Source organism: Lampetra fluviatilis, chromosome 1 (assembly GCF_964198595.1).
Source record: "Lampetra fluviatilis chromosome 1, kcLamFluv1.1, whole genome shotgun sequence".
NCBI lineage: Eukaryota > Metazoa > Chordata > Hyperoartia > Petromyzontiformes > Petromyzontidae > Lampetra > Lampetra fluviatilis.
In genome coordinates this window covers 13,321,733-13,341,831 of record NC_136275.1, presented here as the reverse complement: position 1 = coordinate 13,341,831, position 20,099 = coordinate 13,321,733, and the positions used below count along the sequence as shown (strand labels likewise).

Here is a 20,099-nt window from a genome sequence, read left to right as displayed (position 1 = left end):
TACTTATTTATTAATAAGTGAAAGAAATAGCTTCACAGGAAGCTGGTTGCAAAGTCAAATGAGCGAACATACATGAGGACAGACAGGAGGATGGCTCTACTCACTGGGTGTCGTAGTCGAGGTGGAAGGAAGAGAGGTCTTGGTGGAACTGCGCGACGCCGGTCAGCAAGTCGGCCTTCATCGTAGGTTGCAAGACCACCAGCGTGTTCTGCACCTGCACACTCTGCAGGGATCAAGGGGCATCATCTGTAGCTCCCAAATATCTGGGAAGCTCAACTGGGGACACATGGTGAACTGGAAGACCCTCCATCCATCAGCCCCACAACATTTTACATAGCCACGCCCACTCAACTACTAGTCCTGCCCACATAGTGAGTGGCCATTCATCTGACATTGGCCCCACCTACTACTCATCTGTTTGGGAGTTGACTAAGCCCATATTTCTTCCAGGGTCGATAAAATTAGTACTACTTTGTGAAACAGTCGACACTGTTTGTCCTATGCATAAATTAACTTCTGCCAGAGGAATAATTAATTTACACTACCGTGTCATGGATGTAAACATGAAACGAGCACTGTCTCAATGCTCGTTTGAGCAAAGAAAGTATATATTTTAAAGAAGAAATAGGTTCCTAGTCTCTCCTTTAAAGCAACGACAGGACGATACCTGGGTCATGAGGTTCTTCCAGCAGTACGCAAGGCCATCCACGCGGTCAGCACTGCTGTCGCGGAACGTGAGGTCGTATTTGGCGAGCATGGCAAAGGCCTCCTCCACAGGCCCGATGGCCGATTCCATCTGAATCTCGGCGGCGCGCAGCTCGGCCAGAACCGCCATTGCCGCCCGCACATCCTCCAGGTCACAAATGGGCCGCGCCAAATGTTTGGCCATGGCCTCGGAGAAGGCGAGCACCTCGTCGGTGGAGGCCGACGCCTTACGGTTGAGGGCGGCGCCAAACGAACGCTTCCACGTGCGGCACTCCTGCACGAGCGCCAACTTGAGTGGCTCGGTCATGGCAAGCACGGGCCCCACGGTAAAGTGCGCCGGCAAATCCTGCACCTGCTGCTCCAGTTGCTGTAGGGAGAAGGGTAACCAGGCTGGGTGAGTGCCTGACCTTGTATTTTATTTTGTCACTTTTCCCCAGTTTCATCCCAATTGTGCTATTTGCGGCCTGCCATGAGACGAAGTATCCAGATGCATCTCTTGCACATTAATGCAACTCTTCGTGATAGAGAATGGCCCAAGGAAGTGGATACCACAGGACTGCCTCTGAAATCCAATCAAGTGACCTAGTCCACATAAGTAGAGGGGCAGCACTTTCAAACCCACTCTGCTTTTTCAGAGTAATGTTGCTTGCATGAATCAAACTGATATATGTTTTGTTTTGATAGATGGAATTGATTCATGTTAAGTGGAGAAACACTTTTAAGGTAAGGAATGTTCAGTGCAGCAATCTTTGGTGACCAAGCTGAGATCATCAAGTAATTATGCTGGGCAAATACAGGCAGCTGAAAGCCAGATTTGAACCCAGGATCTCAGCAGTGAAAGCAGTGCTCTGAACTCTGAGCCAACTGGCCCTGTAGAGTGCCTGATATTGTGCTTTACTTTTTGATGACAATATGTGTGCAAGCTTCTAAGTGGCTTAATGCAGCAGACATTAAAATTTCACCTACATGTTGTTGACGCTAAACGTGAAGGTGGGTGTTTAGTAATTTACTGGGGGTGATCACATTCACTCACAGCATAGTACACCATCTGTGCGTTAAACTCCGACATGGTGGGATCTGTTGTCATAAACTCCTTCACCATCTCCTCTGGTTCCTGGAGCACAAAGATTCGTTCTCTGGTTAGTGAAACCAATATTTAGCACTGGATATTCGTTCCACAACTGTAATATTGTATGTCAGAAAATTAAATTTTGACTTAAAACTTTCGTGACTGAAGGAATTTATATTCTTTGGTTCTTTGGGTAAAGTCAAGTATATAGAAAAAGAATAATCAAAAATAAAGTGAATACAAATTTAAAATAAATTAAAAAAACACTAATGTAGACTGTAGGCTGGTTCTTAATCGTAATGAGTGTACTGGCAATCTATAATGTAGACTGTAGCCTGGTTATTAAGTTTGGTGAGTGTATTTGTAGTCTATAATGTAGACTGTAGCAATTGTTATTAAGCTGAGTGTACTGGCAGTCTATAATGTAGACTGTAGCCTGGTTCTTAACCTCGGTGAGCATACTGGCAGTCGATAATGTAGACTGTAGCGTGGTTATTAAACTTGGTGAGTGTACTGCCTACAGTCTACATTATAGACTGCCAGTACGCTCACCGAGGTTAAGAACCAGGCTACAGTCTACATTATAAACTACCAGCACTCACCAAACTTAATAACCAGGCTACAATCTACATTATAGAATGCCAGTACACTCACTGATATAGAACCAGGCTACAGTCTAAATTAGAGTTTTTTATTTGTATTATATTTTAATTCTTTTTATTCACTTTATTTCTTATTATTTTTCTATCTATGTGACTTTACCGAAAGAACCAAAGAATATGTCAGAAAATTCGTGCAACATTTTCAGGCAGACATCTAAAGTCAAGATTTTATCTGCTTAAACAAATGCTGCTGGAAAAAAACATTGGTCCGGAAGGCTGATCAGCTCACGTTAGCCATAGCTGGCAATCAAATTCAGGTTGCCGGATTTATATATCGGTGCGTTATCCACTGCACCTCTGTTCCATCCAGGGTCATAGGAGCAAGCAAAAAATCCTCTACGCCACCTTCCTCACCCAGAGAGAATTCACCTCAGTAATCACTTCAGTCTCCTCCGTCATTCTTAAGTCTCACTTGGGTGGAGGGAGGCTCACCTGGCTCCAGAGGCTAGAGAAGCATGAGAAGTTCTTGAGGACCTCGGTGGACTCCACACGAAGAAACGACAGAACGGAGCTCAGGTGGAACATGACTTTGCCCACGTCCTTGTGCTCGGTGATCTGCTTGTCCAGCGTCCGTGGGTTTATCTGCTTGATGACGATATTCTCGTCGCCAAGTTCCCGCGCCACCTGCATCTCCAACTGGGGACAGCAGTGTTTATGGAATCTCTCAATATTCCATTATTCTCTCTGGTTGTGTTTGATCAAAATATGACTTCCATGGCCTACATCAGAGGTTGGGAATCTTGTCCTTCCTGTGGGCCTAGTAAGACATTAAAATAGCTTTAGTCGGTCACACATTCGTTGAAACTAAACTTTGATCACTCTAGGAATGTATGCATTAACAGTGTGCTCAGAGATACTTGCAAGACAACAAGAGAGTTTGCTAAACTTAGAAACACGGTGTTGCCAGATCAAATATTTCCCTCTAATACCTACTTAATGTGGCTAAGATTATTGAAGTGCCCGGTATTGTTTATGGGTCATTTTAAAGTGGCGGGCCTCATGTGGCAGCAAACCGTATTGACTATGACCTGTGGGCCGTAGGATCCTTACCTACCCTTAGCATAAGCAACCGTTATCTAATATTTTCCCACTAAAAAATGCACGCCCACATTCAAGTTACTTTGAGCAGAGTAAATCACTGAATTTAAATTACAGGTGCCGAGAGATGAGTTCTGCTGACTGCTGCTTTGATCGATGAGGCTTACCTGCTGCTGCTTCTGCTGCAGGTGAGCGTACTTCCACACCGAGATGTCCTTTGCCATACCCAGCATCACGTTCACAGCTTTGTTCAGCGACGACTAATGGGAAAATGGAAAAAAATTACACAACCATCGCTGTTATACGTTCAATGACACAACTTCATGTCCACACACTTACAAATATCAAAACACAAAGTCAGCAATCTTACACTTAGATTTGCAAATATCCAAATGTGACTAATTAGGTCAGATCTCAGAAGTTATGCAGGGTTGAACCAAGTTAATATTCGGAAGGGTGGCCACCAAGGCTTGCCGGGTGTTGTCAGCAGGGCCGGATCATGGTCCCGTGAGGCCCCTGGGCACATGTCTTTTGGAGGCCCCCCCCACCCACCCGCTTTCCTATATTGGTGTCTTTCTTGCCTTCCTCCTCGCAAATCATGCACTAGATCGTCAAAATCTAGCTGTCTGACAAGGTCTGACTCTATTGACATAAGTGGCAATGTGCTGAAATGTGTTTGGCACATGCTACTCCGCAGCTCATTTTTTATTCTGCCGAAAAGGGAAAATGTCTGCTCACCCTGGCAGTTTGTCACTGGCAAAGTTAGAAAAATCCAAAAGTGCCACGAAAATATTGGGGAACACTGACTGCAGATTCAGTTCCTGCAACGTCTCAAGCAATTTAGTTGGGCACTTCTCACCCTCAGAGTCAGACATGAAAGACTTGCATTGGATGAGTTTGTTGGCAAAGTTCATGTCCAGGTCTGATGGATATGCAGCGGAGAGTGCATTTACCTTTTCCACTATGACATCACTGTTAGACACCTGATCTGACATAAAAAGAACGCCAAAGAAATTGGTCAAACGCTTGTAAGCGTCCAAGCGATGTTCAAGGCATGCCACTAGCTTATCAATGAACTGCTCCCTCCTCTCAAGTGTCACACCTGGCTCTGAGCTCTCATCTGCAAATGTTTTGCGTTTGCGTTGAGTAGATAAAAGAAAAAAATAGAAAAGCACATAAAAGAAAATAACCCTAACCCTTTAAAAAGGCTGTTAGAAAATAGCCCTTAGGAGGGATTGTTGAAAAAGACTAGCTTTACTACCCGGCTTCGCCCGGGACTTGGATTCTTTTCTTGGATTAATACAGGGCCTACGCGGAGGATGGGGGGGGGATGACATCAGCAGGCACACTATATGACGCTGCCGCATGCGGGTGACATCACAGATGTGACGTCACTGCTCACTTGCCGTGCAAAATATATCCATTATTGCGCCCCCCCACCCCGCCCCAAAAATACAAAAGTCTATTTTTATACTTTTTGCATTGTGTACAGTCTGGAAGCTACCCACATGCCAAATTTCAAGTTTGTTGCATGTCGGGAAGTATGCTAAACATTTCGAACAGACACACATATTCACAAATTTCCCTTTTTATATATATAGATGCAAAAAGTATACGGAATATATTAATGTGGCGTAACAAGCAAAAAAACAGGCATCTGTCTGTGGTTTTCCCTTCCAAGAAAGGTCTTATATACCTGCCTGACACAGAGAGAATAATGTTGCTTGCAATTCAAAAGAGAAGTTTTTCTCATTGGCTGAACAACCAACAAAGGTTTCTGATAAGTCAGTGAAATGACTTGGTGGAGACTATGCACATAGGCCACACCCCATCGATGGGGAGGGGAAAAAAGACCTCGTAAGAGCTGTTGACAATTTGCATGTCAACGTTAGCATTATCTACTTCCATGGATCTAAAAACAGATGGTCTATAGAAAAAATGAATGGGGTTTTCCTTAATCTTTAAGTATGGATTGGGTCTATTATATATGCGTTAGTGTATCAAAAAATGTAGCTTTTGGCATATTTTTTTAATGTTTCACAAAACCGCGGTGTATTTTTTTATATTTGATTTGTCAATGGCGAACTAAGCTCTCAACAAACGACAAGCCCTAGGTCTCACTAGATGGCTTTTTAGTACAGTTAATTTGGTTGTAAGGGCAGCTAGCTGGCAAAAATGGCAGCTAGCTTAATAATTTCTGCTAACAAGCTGAACCATATGGGCAGCTAGCTAGAGAAAATGGGCAGGTAGCTAGAATAAAGGGTTAGCTAGTTACAGTAAGTCAAATAACTAACGGCTTGCCATAATATGACGCCCTTCAAACTCTCCTGTTATGCAGAATGAACTGACTTGTTGGTGAATATTGTATCATGTCACAGCATATTGTAGCATGCCAACCAGTGGCTCAGTTGTACAGAAGCCCTGTACTCTCCGAGAGGCTCTCGTTTTAAGCATGCACTGTATGTACCAAGGGGCCCAGGTGTTACGCTGGATGTATGCACCGAGGGGCCTGGGGGCCCTAGTGGTCAACTCACACTGAAAGCACCCAGGGGCCCGGGTGCCCTAGTGGTCAGCTCACACTTTAAGCACCGAGGGGCCTCACATTGTAAGCACTGCGGGGCCCGGGGGCCCTAGTCATCAGATCCCGCTTTAAGCCCCAGGGGCCTAGGGGCCCTAGTGGTCAGCTCACTCTTTAAAACGCCAAGGGGTCTGGGGGCCCTCACACTGTAAGCGCTAAGGGGCGCAGGGGTCCTCGTGGTCAACTTACGTTTTAAACACAAAAGGGTCTGGGGGGCCCTCACATTGTAAGCGCAGAGGGGTCTGGGGGGCAGTCGTGGTCAGCTCACGTTTTAAACACAAAAGGGTCTGGGGGGCCCTCACATTGTAAGCGCAGAGGGGTCTGGGGGGCAGTCGTGGTCAGCTCACGTTTTAAACACAAAAGGGTCTGGGGGGCCCTCACATTGTAAGCGCAGAGGGGTCTGGGGGGCAGTCGTGGTCAGCTCACGTTTTAAACACAAAAGGGTCTGGGGGGCCCTCACATTGTAAGCAGAGGGGTCTGGGGGGCAGTCGTGGTCAGCTCACGTTTTAAACACAAAAGGGTCTGGGGGGCCCTCACATTGTAAGCACTGAGGGGTCTGGGGGGCCCTAGTGGTTAGCTCATGCTATAAGCACCCAGGGGCCTAGTGGTCAGCTTGCGCTGTGCGCACTGAAGGCCCTGGCGTTCAATTTCCTTCGGCATTCTTGGGCCACGCAACATCGTGCGCGGCCTGAGGCTTGGAGGCCCCCTAGCAGTCTGAGGCCCCAGGGCACTGGCCCCACTGGCCCGGTCCATCAACCAGCCTTGGGTGTTGTAGGTGGAGGGTTTGTTACCTGGTCAGGAGTTGGCAGAGCTCCATGTCACCCCCTTGTATGCATGGTGGGTTTTCTATGGGTGTTATTATATCCTCTGACATGAAGCCAAACATTCAGATATGGAATTGATAAAACATCCCAATGCAGAACTCTCCTGAGCAGGAAAAGACATCTTGAGGACCACGGCAAATCATTGGTATTTTTCCTTTATCTTTATACTTTTGAGGAAAGGAAAGTTAGCCGCCTAATTTTGGCTTAACCTAGGTTTAGGACCGGTTGAGAATGTCATCCGCAAACTGACGTTATGGGGGTCATTGAACTATACTCTAACCAGTGCTAAACCACTCCGCACACACATGCACACATCCTCTCTCAGCACCTCGCCGACCCACCAGGTGGCTAGGGTCTCACCTGCAAGTCGTCGAGGCTGGGCTTGAGCAGCACGTTGGGGATGGCCAGCATGATCTCGGTGCAGAAGACGGGCGTGTGCGTGTGACCCTGCTGCAGTCTCTGCTGCTCCGCATAGGGCCCGGCCGTCTGCAGGCGGCGGCGGAGGGCATCCAGTGAGCGCCGCGTGCCTGCCCGCACCGATAGCGGAGGTGGGGAATACGCATTCAAATTTTATTTGATGCAAATGACCAATTAACCACGTTTGTGTAATTTAGATACCGATTGCAAATTACAAATGTAATTAAATTGTATATTGCAATGACATATAATTTAGATATTGCCCATATCATTGCGGGCCACGTGGGATGGGGGTCAGGATGAGCTCCACTAGATATCACATTTTAACAGGCAACTCCATGTCTTATGAATCTAATGAATAGACAAAAAAGTTTCAGCTTGTACCATCATAATCAGCCATGTTATATATCCACTGCTGCATGAAGGCCTCCCCAAGTCATTGCCATCTATCATGATCTTGCTATGCAACAATCTCTCTTTCCAAACAAATTCATGTTGCACAAGCTAAACGAAGGTTCAGACTTTTCTCTACATTGTGAGCAACAAAGTAAAATGCAGCAAAATTCAGTTGTACTGTACTAGGCTCCCACATTTATGCTTTCTTCCTTCATCAACCCACAATGACGGACGTGGTGAAGTATGGTCAATAACCACCATGTTCCACATAGTCTGGGGCATCCCTCATTCAACAGTGGATTCACAAAAAAGCGGTAAACGTACAATAATGATGCATCAATGCATCGATTGTAATAATTTCTTGCACTCGTAATGCATGAATCAAATCGTGCTCTTCAGATCTGCAGCTTTGGCACAGCACTTATATTATAACATATTTTTTTGGTTGTGCTATACAGCTTTCCAACGTGCGCCTTTTGGCGTCATCTGGTCCAACACCATGTGAGACTAGGCTCTAAGAAAAGCTGTCTCAGGTGTGGACCAATCAATTTCAAGGACAGTGCATACATTATCAGTTGTGTATTTTGTTTGCATTCCGACCGCAGGTATTGTGGTCAATGCAAACATGACTCCTTGTAAAAAAGGTGTCAGTTTTGTTGCCAGATAAAAGGGTAATAAAACAATTATCATATTTTGCTACTGGCAAAGGAGGTTCCAATGGTGCTCTCCAATGTGTTTTCTGGTTGTACCATGTGGTGTTCGGCATGTTGTCCAACATCAATAACTAGCAGCAGCCAACAACTTTATATAACTGTGGGAGAATGTCAGCTGCTCCATTTATTTCCTGAAGGAACTCCCCCAGTAAGTGGAGAAAAGCATTGGATGTCATGCCGAACAACATGCGGTACAAATAGAAAACACATCGGAGAGCTGCACTTATATTTGTTGCCAGGCCCCATGGCTCTTGAGTGGTGTTGGCTGTGCTGGGAAATTGGACACTCACAGCGGACGAGCGCCTCCGTGTTGCGCTGACAGATCTGCCCTGTGAAGTTGTAGTAGGCGCACGACAGGCACTCCTGGCAGCGAGTCTTGTGCTTCAAGTCCGGGTGTAGGCATGGAAATCCATCCTGCGGCCGGTTACACATCGACCACCATGAATCACAGTGTATCAGGGCACCACTAAACTATAAATTACAGTCAAAAGACAAAGTAATCACTTTCTCAAATGAGCAATGAGGAGGCGGGCACTCGTAGTCACTCCTTTGAGTGCTAAACAGGCTCAATACTGCTTAGTCGAAATCCAATAATGGTAACTGGGTCGTACATGAGCCCATTGAAACCATAGTTTTTTTCAAGAGAGAGCTGTGTTTAAATAGGTATAAAATATGAACAAAACAAAGCCCAGTGTGGCAGAAAAGCAGTGCAAATAACACACCAAATGAGGGAATACTGCGGCACGTGGAGCTTGACTACCTTGATGTCGGCCTGCTCAGCAGGCTTCAGCTTCGTCTTGAGTAAGTCGAGAAGGTCCAACACAGACTTCTCCACAAAATCGCTTTGTCTGCAGGACCAAAGGTAGTTCGCAATCAAAGCATCCGTAATATGCACACAATTCAAGAAATGAGCATCACCAGCATCATTTTGACAATATCATGTTCATATTTCGATTTAAAGCTTTCGTGACTGCAGGGATTCATATTCTTGGCTCTTTCGGTAAAGTCACGTAGAAGGGAAATAATAAAATAATAAAACATAATTAAATAAAATTCTCACGACGTTTCGGCCACAACGCAAGCAGCCGTCCTCAGGTGAAGAAACAGACAACTCTGTTTCTTCACCTGACAGCTCTGTTTCTTCACCTGAGGACGGCTGCTTGCGTTGTGGCCGAAACGTCATGAGAATTTTATTCTATTATGGTTTTTTTATTATTATTTTATTATTTCCCTTCTACGGGACTTTACCGAAAGAACCAAGAATATGAATCATGTTCATAGCTGCATAAAAATGATGATACAAATCAAGAATGGAAAACTTTAAAACATTTCCAGCACTGACAAACATACACCATGGGAAGTTATACCTGGAATGTGTATGCAGCTGGCATAGTAATTTGCCACGCCCTTTTTTAAGTGTAAAACCAATCGATGTAATTCAATTGTGTATGGCACATGAATCTATTTGTTAATGCTCTAAGATTTTCACAAACCATGTCTATACTTATGGAAATGCTACCATAAATGATGTAAAAATATGCGGAAATGTTTGTGTTAGTTGCGTAAGCGCAAATAATGCAGCGCGGTGAGGGTGCGGAAGAATACCACGGAGCGAGGCGTAGGTCCCGTCTACCAAAACGCCACCTTGACCGAACCCAAGCTTCACTAGGATTATGGTAAATGGAAATTTTTGTAGCATTACATAATTCGTTTCCTTTTGTAGCAATATGTAATTGTTTGTTTTCTATGCTTAGAACTATCTTTTTTTCCCATGTTTCTATTGCTAGTTTTCTTCATTTTAAGTTTATTTCATGAGATATTTACTGTACGTACTGTGTGTGTAAGTGTGTGTATCTGAATTTGTGTGTAGACGAGACTACTCCATCTTTGTCTCTGTGTGTGTATGTAGCATTCGCCCGTTTCTCATTGAAAATAGGCACATTTCAAAATATCACTGTCCTGGTCACAAAAGCAAAGTTTGTGGGGAATAATAGCCATGTTCTGTACTTCTGAGGCATAAGCAATTAGGAAATAACACTTACTACCCAGGAACAAAAATTTTTTTACAATGTTATAAGAACCACTTCTAAAACTTTATGTCAATTATGACAAACTCATTAGACAGAAATTAGCATGCTGGCTAAAAATTATTAAGAGCAATGATAATTTATACAAAAGGTGAATTCTAGACAGCAAATGGTGTGACTGCAACCATAAAATCGATCCCCCCATCATGCTTTGCAAGTCAGGTGACATCAGCCTACTACGTCTGTAATGTGCATAGCCTTGTCCTAGACCACCAACCCTAAAAAATAAAAATCAGTCGTGTAATTTTAGACCGCAGCAGCAGTAGAACAATGATGGAACTGTATATCCATTTCATCCTTCATCATTGCGCTCATTCGAACCGCATCTAGCGACCGGTGCTACACACCGATCTTTGAGCACTCACGTGGCCAGGCTCTTGGTGGCGGACGCGACCATGGTCTCGGTGGCCGCCATGAAGGCCAGCATGTCGAGGGGCTCCTCCTCAGGGAGGGTGAGCAATGGTGTGAAGGACATGTCATAAAGCGTGGCCTCCACGCGGCACTCCATAATGTCCACCACTTGCTTGGTGGTCTGCTTCAGCTGCACCACCGCTGCCTGGATATCCTCAATGTCTGCAGGTTTTTTGGCACAGGGGTTTGGAAGATTCATTAAGTATTATTATTATTCATTAAGTGTCTGAAACTCGTACTGACTTATCATGTCTAAGATATTCTTAAATAACATATTCAAACAGACTTCCATTCTGTGGCATTCTATTGGCTTTCCAGATCAATATTATTCAGCATGTATTTTTTCTTTATTTTAGTATTCAAATCCAGTAGCATAATATGGCAATAGTGTAAAATAGCACTCTTTCATCACATTACTTAAAATACCGTAGCTACCACAGCCATTGTTCATCCACTGAAAGAGTCAGTGCACCACACAACAAACTCGTCAAGCAGCTCCAATTATCTTGTAGCAAGTCATCACCGTGGACATGAAATGACATTGCCGTGGATTTAATGGCCCATTTGCAGCTGCCCCCCATGTGCCCAATGATGCTGTCTCAGGTCACGTGAGGCTGACTCACAAGTGTCGATGTTGAGCGATGTCCAGGAGATGATGGTGAGGCCTGGCAGGATGGCGTCCTCGACAAGGGCAATACACGGCGTCATGAGCGGCTGTAGTATGGGTGGAATGGAGGACACTGCCTGCGTGTACTCCCTAAGAGCCTCAAGCAGCCTGTAATGGGCCCGGGGACACAAACCCGCGCACCACGCCGGCGCACACACACAACAAAGTCAAGGTGAATTCCTGCTCAATTGGGCATTGAGATGGTACTCGGCTCTTGTTTACAGAACCGGCACCAACGGTAGCAATTCCAAATTTCCATGGCGGAGGCAAGTCTATGCATAGGACATCCACTGTGGTACTAATTTCATTGATCTCGAATGGATTATGCGTTGTCAATCTCTAACCAGCATTGAAACTGGCAACCTTCTGACTGTCGCTCCAGCGCCAACCCACGAGGCTTGATCTTACACACACCCACGTATTGCGCCTATATACACACCACATAGACACAATGCACACACGCACCTACATGTGCGTGCACACCCCCAAATAAACATAATTTACCCATACATAAACACATACATATGTAAGGACAGTACAGGGCCTGGTTGCCGTGGTTAATAATTGACTCGACGAGAACGGACAGGGTCACGTAAGGATAGTACGGGACCTAAGTGGTCATAAATAATAATTGAGACAGGAGGAACAGACAGGGCCAGATAAGGTGAGAGAGAGTTCGGGAAAAGGCGACGTGGCCGGGTCCGAGAGGGGGATAAAAGACGGCGTGGAGCAGGGCTCTGGGCTGCTGTGGGGGAATCAAGAAACCGTCGTCGCCTTGGAGCGGGCTGTCTTCATCATCTTGGATCAGGGCACCTTATAGACCTGGAAGGCTATATTTACATACTGTTTTCGTGACTGCTATGCATCCGCTCCTATGTAGTCAGCCAACTACATAGGGAGCGTCGCGTAGAGTCATAGAAGTTACCCAGCTGGATATAGTCATCTCGCGGTTATCCGTTAAAATATCAGTGAGTCGGCGGACTTTATTCATAAATATATATAACTGAACAAGACGGTGTCTCTGAGAGCTCCATTACACATACACACAGTGGTCACCCATTCATGGTGGTCACCCGTCCAAGTAATATCCGGACAAAACCCTGCTGAACTTTTTAGATAAGACGTGATCGCATGCATTTCAGGTGATATGGCCATAGGCTGAACTCAAACACTTATATATATTAAAATATATATGTGAATATATATTTCAATATTGAAAACGTGTTTCATCAACTGGATGGGTGTGCAAACGATAGGCAGGGCAGCCCTCACCTTGTGTGGTGCTGCTTGATCTGCTGCTCTTTTTGACATAGGTTAATGACCACCTCGGGCACCTGGAAGCCCAGCTTGTGGAGGTGCTTGGCCTCCATCAGCAGCTCGAAAATGGCCAGGTCAAAGTTGACAAAGAACTCCTGAGAAAGAACATTTCCAATTATGCGATGAATGATTTGAGCTCACACTCAGCTCAGTGATCTTTAGTAGGTATGTAACTGGGGCTTAATTTGAGCTGCCGAGTCTATCGGCAATACAGAAAATATTTCTGCATTCAGCACACTACATCCAATATACCTCTCGCTCAGGTGTCATAGGCATGGAGGTGTGAGGTGGCTAGGGGATAAAAACCTTTCCCCCTCTGGGCAGCTACATTACCTTCTTCTTTGGGTAACGAACGAGCAACGACGCGAGGAGGCTGTTCCGGACTAGGTCCACGGCGCGGCTCCAGGCCCGGTGGTACAGCAGCTCAAATTCCAGCAGCACGGCCGCCATTTTGTTGTAGTTGCGCACGGCGATCTTGCCCTCGGACGTCTGTGTACGCGGCAGCAAAACGTCTGCATTGGAACACTCATTATTGCATCATTGGGCTCTTACCTGGTTTTTAAATAAAGTCTAAATATCGGCCAGGTTACTCAGCAGTTGAACGAGTAGCTCACAATCAGAAGGTAGCGAGTTTAAATCCTGGTTATGGGTTGACTCAGCTCATTCTCCCTCCGATGTCAATAAAACAGGTACCACTTTGTGGAAAATTCAGCAGCGGTTGTCCTATGGATAGATTAACCCTACCATAGGAATAGGGAATTTTCACCAATGGCTTAGGGCTGTAAACAGATGAGCATCACCTCAATTTTCATTAAAGCATGGAGTATGTGGCGATTTGTATATTAAATTAGATTTTTGCTCTCATGATAGACGCATGAAATGGTGACCCCTGCAGCCACTAAAAATGCTACATTCAGCCAAATGTTTAAATAATATAATTGTTGAATCATGACCTTGAATCGTGATAATCCATCAAATCACATGGGGGAAGAATCGTTACATGCCCACTAGATATCATTGTAAAAAACATTTTGTGATGTTTTATAAGTTTACATCAAGTCAAAGTGTTGGATAGGTTGGAGCTCATACTCAACAGTCATGAGCCAGTACTGACATTTCCTTTATTGGGGATCAGTCTGTATTGCACTGTAATTGTAGTTTTCGGCCCTTTGTCAACCCACTACAGGATGAAGGCCACTCCTTGCCAAGTCAGTTACAGGGCTTTGTTTTTTCAACTGCGCTCAAAGACCCAAGTGATTTTAAAACTCTTGCAACCCCCTACATGAAAACACAAGTTCGTAGCCATCTCAACCACAGATTTAAACTACAACCTCACCTGAAGGACGTCTCGCTTGTTGTTCAAGAACTTCATGGGGATGTCGATCTTGCGGAACAGCTGCCGGGCCCACATGATCTTCCCGGACACCTGCCAATCAGTGCCAAGGGATAGGCACAGGGCAGCATCAAAGTGTGAACGAGTGAGTTCCAGGACGGGCGGCAATGGAAATTGCGATGGTGCTGTGCTGCGGCGAGTCTCACCGGTGGGATGTTGCGCGGGATGGGCGGGCTCTGCTTCTGCTTCTGGTAGGTTCTCCTCACCATGTCCATGTCACGCGCATAGCGGTGCAGCACCAGCTGGTACTTCTCCATGAGCTGCAGGCGGCCGCCTGCAATCCGCTCAAACTTGCCCAGCAGCTCGAGCATTTTCTCTGTCTGGAGGTGACCCAGTCGTGTGTATATTAGCCGTGCACGTGCTGTGATACACCCAGTGCTGTAGAGGTGCAGTGCAGCTATCAGCCCATTCCTTTAAAGCATCCTGCTGAGCAGAATATGCTCCAAGGTGCAATGTCTTACTTGCCAGATGTAACCACTCCTATTTCAGTGGAAAATGAGAGATATCTTGGTAGCATGCAACCGTGGAAATCCTGACCAGCCCGTGGACCACATTGTAAACCAATGTGAAGTTAAAAAAATCAGCGGAGGCATTGAAGACATCCCGAGGCTGTCCTTTGCCTATCAGACATGGACTTACACAAGAAGAATGCCTTACTGAATAGAAGAGCAAATTGAGCAATGGCAGCGTTGTCCTTGCAACTGGTAAATCATGCCAAATCGTGAAGGTATCCAGCAGTTCTTCTTTTGTACAGCAGGGCCATTAGCAACATTAAATCTTGATGTCAAGGTTGGTGAGCCAGTTGAGGGCTATGAGAACGATGTTGTAAATGACGAGGACGGTGCCACCAAATTGGCAACGATGTGTTCCACAGTTTGGGCTCTGATTATAACGGTTGGCTAGGTACGGTGTGAAAGAAGTTCGACATACATGATAGTCACGGTCGCATTGTGGAGTGCTTTCATCTTCTCCTGGCACTTACCGTGAGCGACTTCTCAAACCACGAGTCAACAAATGTCTGCAGGCTCTGGTAGAGTCCTTCAGTCTGGGAGCAGAATTCTTTGTAGTCTATGTCAAACTGGTTGATGAAAAGTGACACGTATTTTGATTAGCATTTTTTAATTGGAGGAATATTTTTCATTGTTACAACATATGCAAGGTTAAATGTTTTATTCTACATCAAAACCACTAACATGCAATGTGGCCAAGTGGCTCAGAGTTCAGAATCGGCACAACTGAGACCGAGGGTTAGATTCTGTATTTCAGCCATCGTAATTAAACCGGGTTCTTAACTATAATATGGATGACCTCAGTTGGTCCTCAACAACTACACAAAAAAAGGCTATCGCCTTCTTCTTCTTGGTTCTTTCGGTAAAGTCACGTAAAAGGGAAGTAATAAAATAATAAAAATAAACATAATATAACAATTCTCACGACGTTTCGGCTACAACGCAAGCAGCCGTCTTCAGGTGAAGAATGAGACACTGCCAAGCTAGGAGCTTATATATAAGCTGAGTTGGAGGTGGAAGAAGAAGAGAGCCTTAACAAAAGAATGTGCATATCAAGAGGAATTTAGCATATTCATGGGAAATGCGTAGGAGGTGGGCGGGGGGGTTTCAAAGTCATATTATGCCCATGCATTATGCAGGATCAGCAGCACCAAAGGGAGGGGGGGGGTAGCATTAACAAAGGGAGGGCATGTTAATAGTATGTAGAAGCAATGAAACATGTGAATGGGAAAACGGTGGCAGGAGATCCGTAGCGGATCAAATAATGCATTCCCTGTGGAGAACACAAGATACACAGTTAATGCCAGTGAGTGGACTGCGGTCTGAAAGTCACCATAAACGTGAACAACAATCAGTTAAGATCCGAAGTGGTTTATTACGTCCTTCCAATGATTGCTGAGCCAGAATCCATCTTCTCCGTTGAAATTGTCTCTGTGTTTGTATATGTGGATCGCCTCATGAACGAATCTCTCATGGTAGCCAGATGGCTTGCAGAGAACCTCTGTCTTGGAGAACTCAATGTCATGTGAACCCACTGAATTGTAACAGTGATCTGCCACGGCTGAGGTGTTTGTCCTACCGTGTTTCAGGTCAGCTTTATGTTCACGGATGCGGTCCGAGACATGTCGTTTGGTTTCTCCAATGTAACTGCTACCACAGAGGCAACTTAGTTTGTAGACGCCAGGGTACTGTATGTCTGGAACCACGTCTTTTACAGACGGAACCAGATCACGGATTTTATGTACTGTGTTGAATCGTACCTGAATCTTGTGTTTAATCAGGATTTTGGAGATCTTTTTTGTGACCCCAGCAATGTAGGGTAAGGTGATGGTTTTGAAAGGCTCCTCAGCAGGATCCTTCTTGACGGTTGGAGTGATGGCCTTGCGGATTGTGTAGTCGGAGTAACCATTAGCCTTAAGAGCTTGGCGTACGTGTTTGAGTTCACTGGCAATGTGTTCCTGGTCGGAGATGCATTGGGCTCTATGGTATAGAGTCTTGATGAGGGAGTTCTTCTGGGATGGATGGTGGTGGGAATCCGGTTTTAGGTAGGCATCCGTATGGGTGGCTTTCCTGTAGACAGAATGGCTCATTGAACCATCAGGTCTCCTTTTAATTAGGACATCCAAAAAGGGTAGCTTGCCATCTTTTTCGACTTCCATGGTGAATCTGATGGCTGGGTGTATGGAATTGATGTGGTCGAGAAATTGGTCTAGAGCAGGCCGGCCATGTGGCCAGATGACAAAAGTGTCATCTACGTACCTCTTCCATAAGGTCGGGTGTAGAGTGGCAGTCTGGATGGCGTCAGTCTCAAATTTCTCCATGAAAATGTTGGCTACAACCGGAGATAGGGGGGAGCCCATTGGGGTGCCCTCAGTTTGCTTGTAGAAGGTTCCATTCCAGGTGAAGTATGTATTGGTTAGGCAGTGTCTCACCAGGGGGGGTACCCCAGCATTCAGTCCTTGATGAACCAAGTCTTCAATGATTGCGATGGTGTCAGGCACAGGAACCTTGGTGAACAAGGAAACCACATCAAAACTGACAAGCAGGTCGTCTGGGGACAGGGAAATCCCCTTGATTGTCGATACCAGGTCAGTAGAGTTTTGTACCGCAGAGGTGGTTTTTCCAGTGAAAGGCCGTAGGATTTCAGACAAAAAACGAGCCAGTTTGTAAGTGGGGGAGTTGATAGTAGAGACAATGGGACGAAGAGGTGTATCTTCTTTATGTATCTTTGGCAAGCCGTACAAGCTTGGTGGCCTGGCTGCAGAAGGTTTCAACGAGAACTGTTTGGTCTGATCAATTAATGCGGTTGAAGCAGAAATGATTTTGTTGGTTTTGGTGACGAGGCTGTTCGTGGGGTCTCTTTTTATTTTTGTATAGCTGCCATCGTTGAGTAGTTCTTGAATTTTGTTGTTGTATTCTATTTTGTCCATGATGACAGTGGCATTGCCTTTGTCGGCTGAGAGGATGACAATGTCATCCCTCTTTTTTAATTGAGCTAATTCAAAACGCTCATCTTTGCTGATGTTGCTAGCTGGCATCTTAGCGTTTTTGAGGGTTGCAGAGATTTCAGATCTTGCTACGTCTGCAGCGATGTGACTCAAGCCCTTGAGAGTTACATCTACTCGAGCAATTATATCATTAACTGGTATGTGTCTAGGTGTGACTGCAAAGTTTAGTCCTTTAGCTAAAACGGATTTCAGACCTTCAGAAATAGGACTGTTACTGCGATTAATTACGACTTTGTTAACATCTAGCTTTTCAATGTGTGGGTCCGGTTTCTTGGCTATCGCATTGAATTTGGTTTTTCGCTTCATTTGACAAAATTTCAGCTTTGAAAATTCTAAAATATTGGAATCCCTACCAGACAATTAACTTGTCTACAGCAGGGCATGTGGGAAAGTGCAGCATCCCTCATGTAAATGAAAGATCAGCAGTATTTGTGAAATATTCCCTGTTGTGGTTTGTTCTATAACATAGTCTGATGCATTGCTCTATGAGAGACCGTAACGGGTATTTCTTTACATCATGATGCCAATAGTACAATTTGAATAAACATTGACATGTTTTTTTACAATTATAATCACAAATATTAATATACACAAATTGGCACATCCCCTAAGAGCCAGCTCACTCGGACACGAGTTAATGCAATGTCAGCTCTGAAATCTAGACACTAATGCACTGATCTCTCTGTTCAGTGAGCTGACACTTTCTGTAATTTTCCGCCCCAGCAGTGCTCTGTGCTGCTGAGCCATCAATCATTGCACACCAGACTGGGAGCCGATATCCTCCAGTTTCACGGGAGAGGAGGGGCAGTAACACACACCACCCCACTGGAGAGCACAGTATACACTCGCTGCTCCACAACAATGGGGCTAAACATACGTTACAATGGCCACGTAAGATAAAATACCCTCGGATTTACAGTAACGTGCAGATATAGCACAGACAGTCTTACTATACATAGAAACCCGTGTGTAGCATTGTCACAGTGCAGTATATGGGAGATGGGCAATGCGTGAATGTGGCAGGTGCATGGTGTGAGAATGAGTCGTGGCATCATGAGACCAGTGATGATTGTAATTGTGTGGTGGTCACACATTTAAAAACAAATGCGTGTTGTGTCCAAATGCAGTTACAGATGCGCTGGTGTCTGTATCCATAAGTACCAATTCTTAGGAACATGAAATAAGTAATCCTGCCTTTAAGAGTGCGCATCGCCCACTAAATGTGTGGGAGAATTGAGGTCTGCTAAACGCACATTACACCCTGCACAGTCTCAAAGTATATCGCAATATTATGTTCCCCCATTGCAGAGGATGCACCGTAATCATGTTTACATCGGGGATGCCTTCCTAAAAAGTGCAACAAATATCGAAACGACATAAATCAATTGCCCACTTCAGCAATTGTTTCTTGCTGTGGTTGTTCCACCTGATGACGGACGCTTGTGTTGCGCCCGAAAAGTCGTAATTTAATTTATTTTATACCTACGTGACTTTACCGAAAGAACCAAAGTGTAGTTATATACCTAGCGCGCACTAAACAAATGTACGCATGTACACGCGGGCGACTGTTGGCAACTGCGGGCGCACCTCGCTCTTGCGGTGGTCGAGCACATCGTAGGTCTTGGCCTTGGTGTTGGTGGCGAGGGCCTGGTAGCGGAGGAATATCTTGTCGATGCCCTCAATGCGCACGTGCTGCAGCCCTGCTAAGCTCTGCATCGTCTGCAGCATGTCCGACAGCTTGCGCAGCCTCATGCAGAAGGAGTCAAACTTCCCAAAGATGTAGTTCTCACTGCAGGCGACATCGGTAAGCAACAACAATTTCCCGCAGGTAATTTAGTTTTTTATAGAAAGTCATCCGATGATGGGCTGTCGTTGATCACAAAGGTTATCTAGACAAGTGGTTCCCATCCTGTGGTTTGTGGACAACTAGTTGTCTGCAAAGCAGTTTATATTGATCCAAGGAACTGTTTCAGATAACTCAATTATAAGTAGTTTTAATTTTGAACGTTTTTATTAATGAATGGTGGTTTGTAAACTAAAAACGTGTGGGTTTGCATTGGTCCATGGTCCCATAAAGGTGGGGAACCACTCATCTAGACTTATTTTTTGCTGCGATAGACTTTGTTGGCCAAGGCATGCAAAAAGAAATTAACAAATTTCCATATTACATTTACCGATATAATAAATTGGCACAACGAGATCTCCCTTGTTTGTAACCTTGCAAAGGTTAATGCGATGACTGATATGATGCATATTTCAAGGGGTGCCAGCTCACTGGAAGGTTTCCCAAGCAGGAATTAGGAGA

The 20,099-nt window shown here is 45.1% G+C and overlaps 1 protein-coding gene across 2 annotated transcripts in view; it reads right to left on the bottom strand.

Annotated features, from left to right (window-relative positions):
* The window catches only part of LOC144932715 (dynein axonemal heavy chain 5-like), a 95,011-nt gene that overhangs the window by 54,087 nt on the left and 20,825 nt on the right, over positions 1–20,099 (bottom strand). For both annotated transcript variants that reach the window (XM_078857085.1, XM_078857095.1), the window contains exons 14-29: positions 19,382–19,583; positions 15,260–15,355; positions 14,424–14,597; positions 14,221–14,310; positions 13,218–13,373; positions 12,840–12,979; positions 11,524–11,675; positions 10,855–11,062; positions 9,163–9,250; positions 8,693–8,816; positions 7,237–7,403; positions 3,642–3,734; positions 2,869–3,072; positions 1,739–1,819; positions 668–1,072; positions 105–223 (exon numbers count right to left, since the gene is read on the bottom strand). In XM_078857085.1, coding sequence (XP_078713211.1) covers positions 105–223; positions 668–1,072; positions 1,739–1,819; positions 2,869–3,072; positions 3,642–3,734; positions 7,237–7,403; positions 8,693–8,816; positions 9,163–9,250; positions 10,855–11,062; positions 11,524–11,675; positions 12,840–12,979; positions 13,218–13,373; positions 14,221–14,310; positions 14,424–14,597; positions 15,260–15,355; positions 19,382–19,583 — 2,499 coding nt within the window. The remainder of the gene's footprint in view (positions 1–104; positions 224–667; positions 1,073–1,738; positions 1,820–2,868; positions 3,073–3,641; positions 3,735–7,236; positions 7,404–8,692; positions 8,817–9,162; positions 9,251–10,854; positions 11,063–11,523; positions 11,676–12,839; positions 12,980–13,217; positions 13,374–14,220; positions 14,311–14,423; positions 14,598–15,259; positions 15,356–19,381; positions 19,584–20,099) is intronic.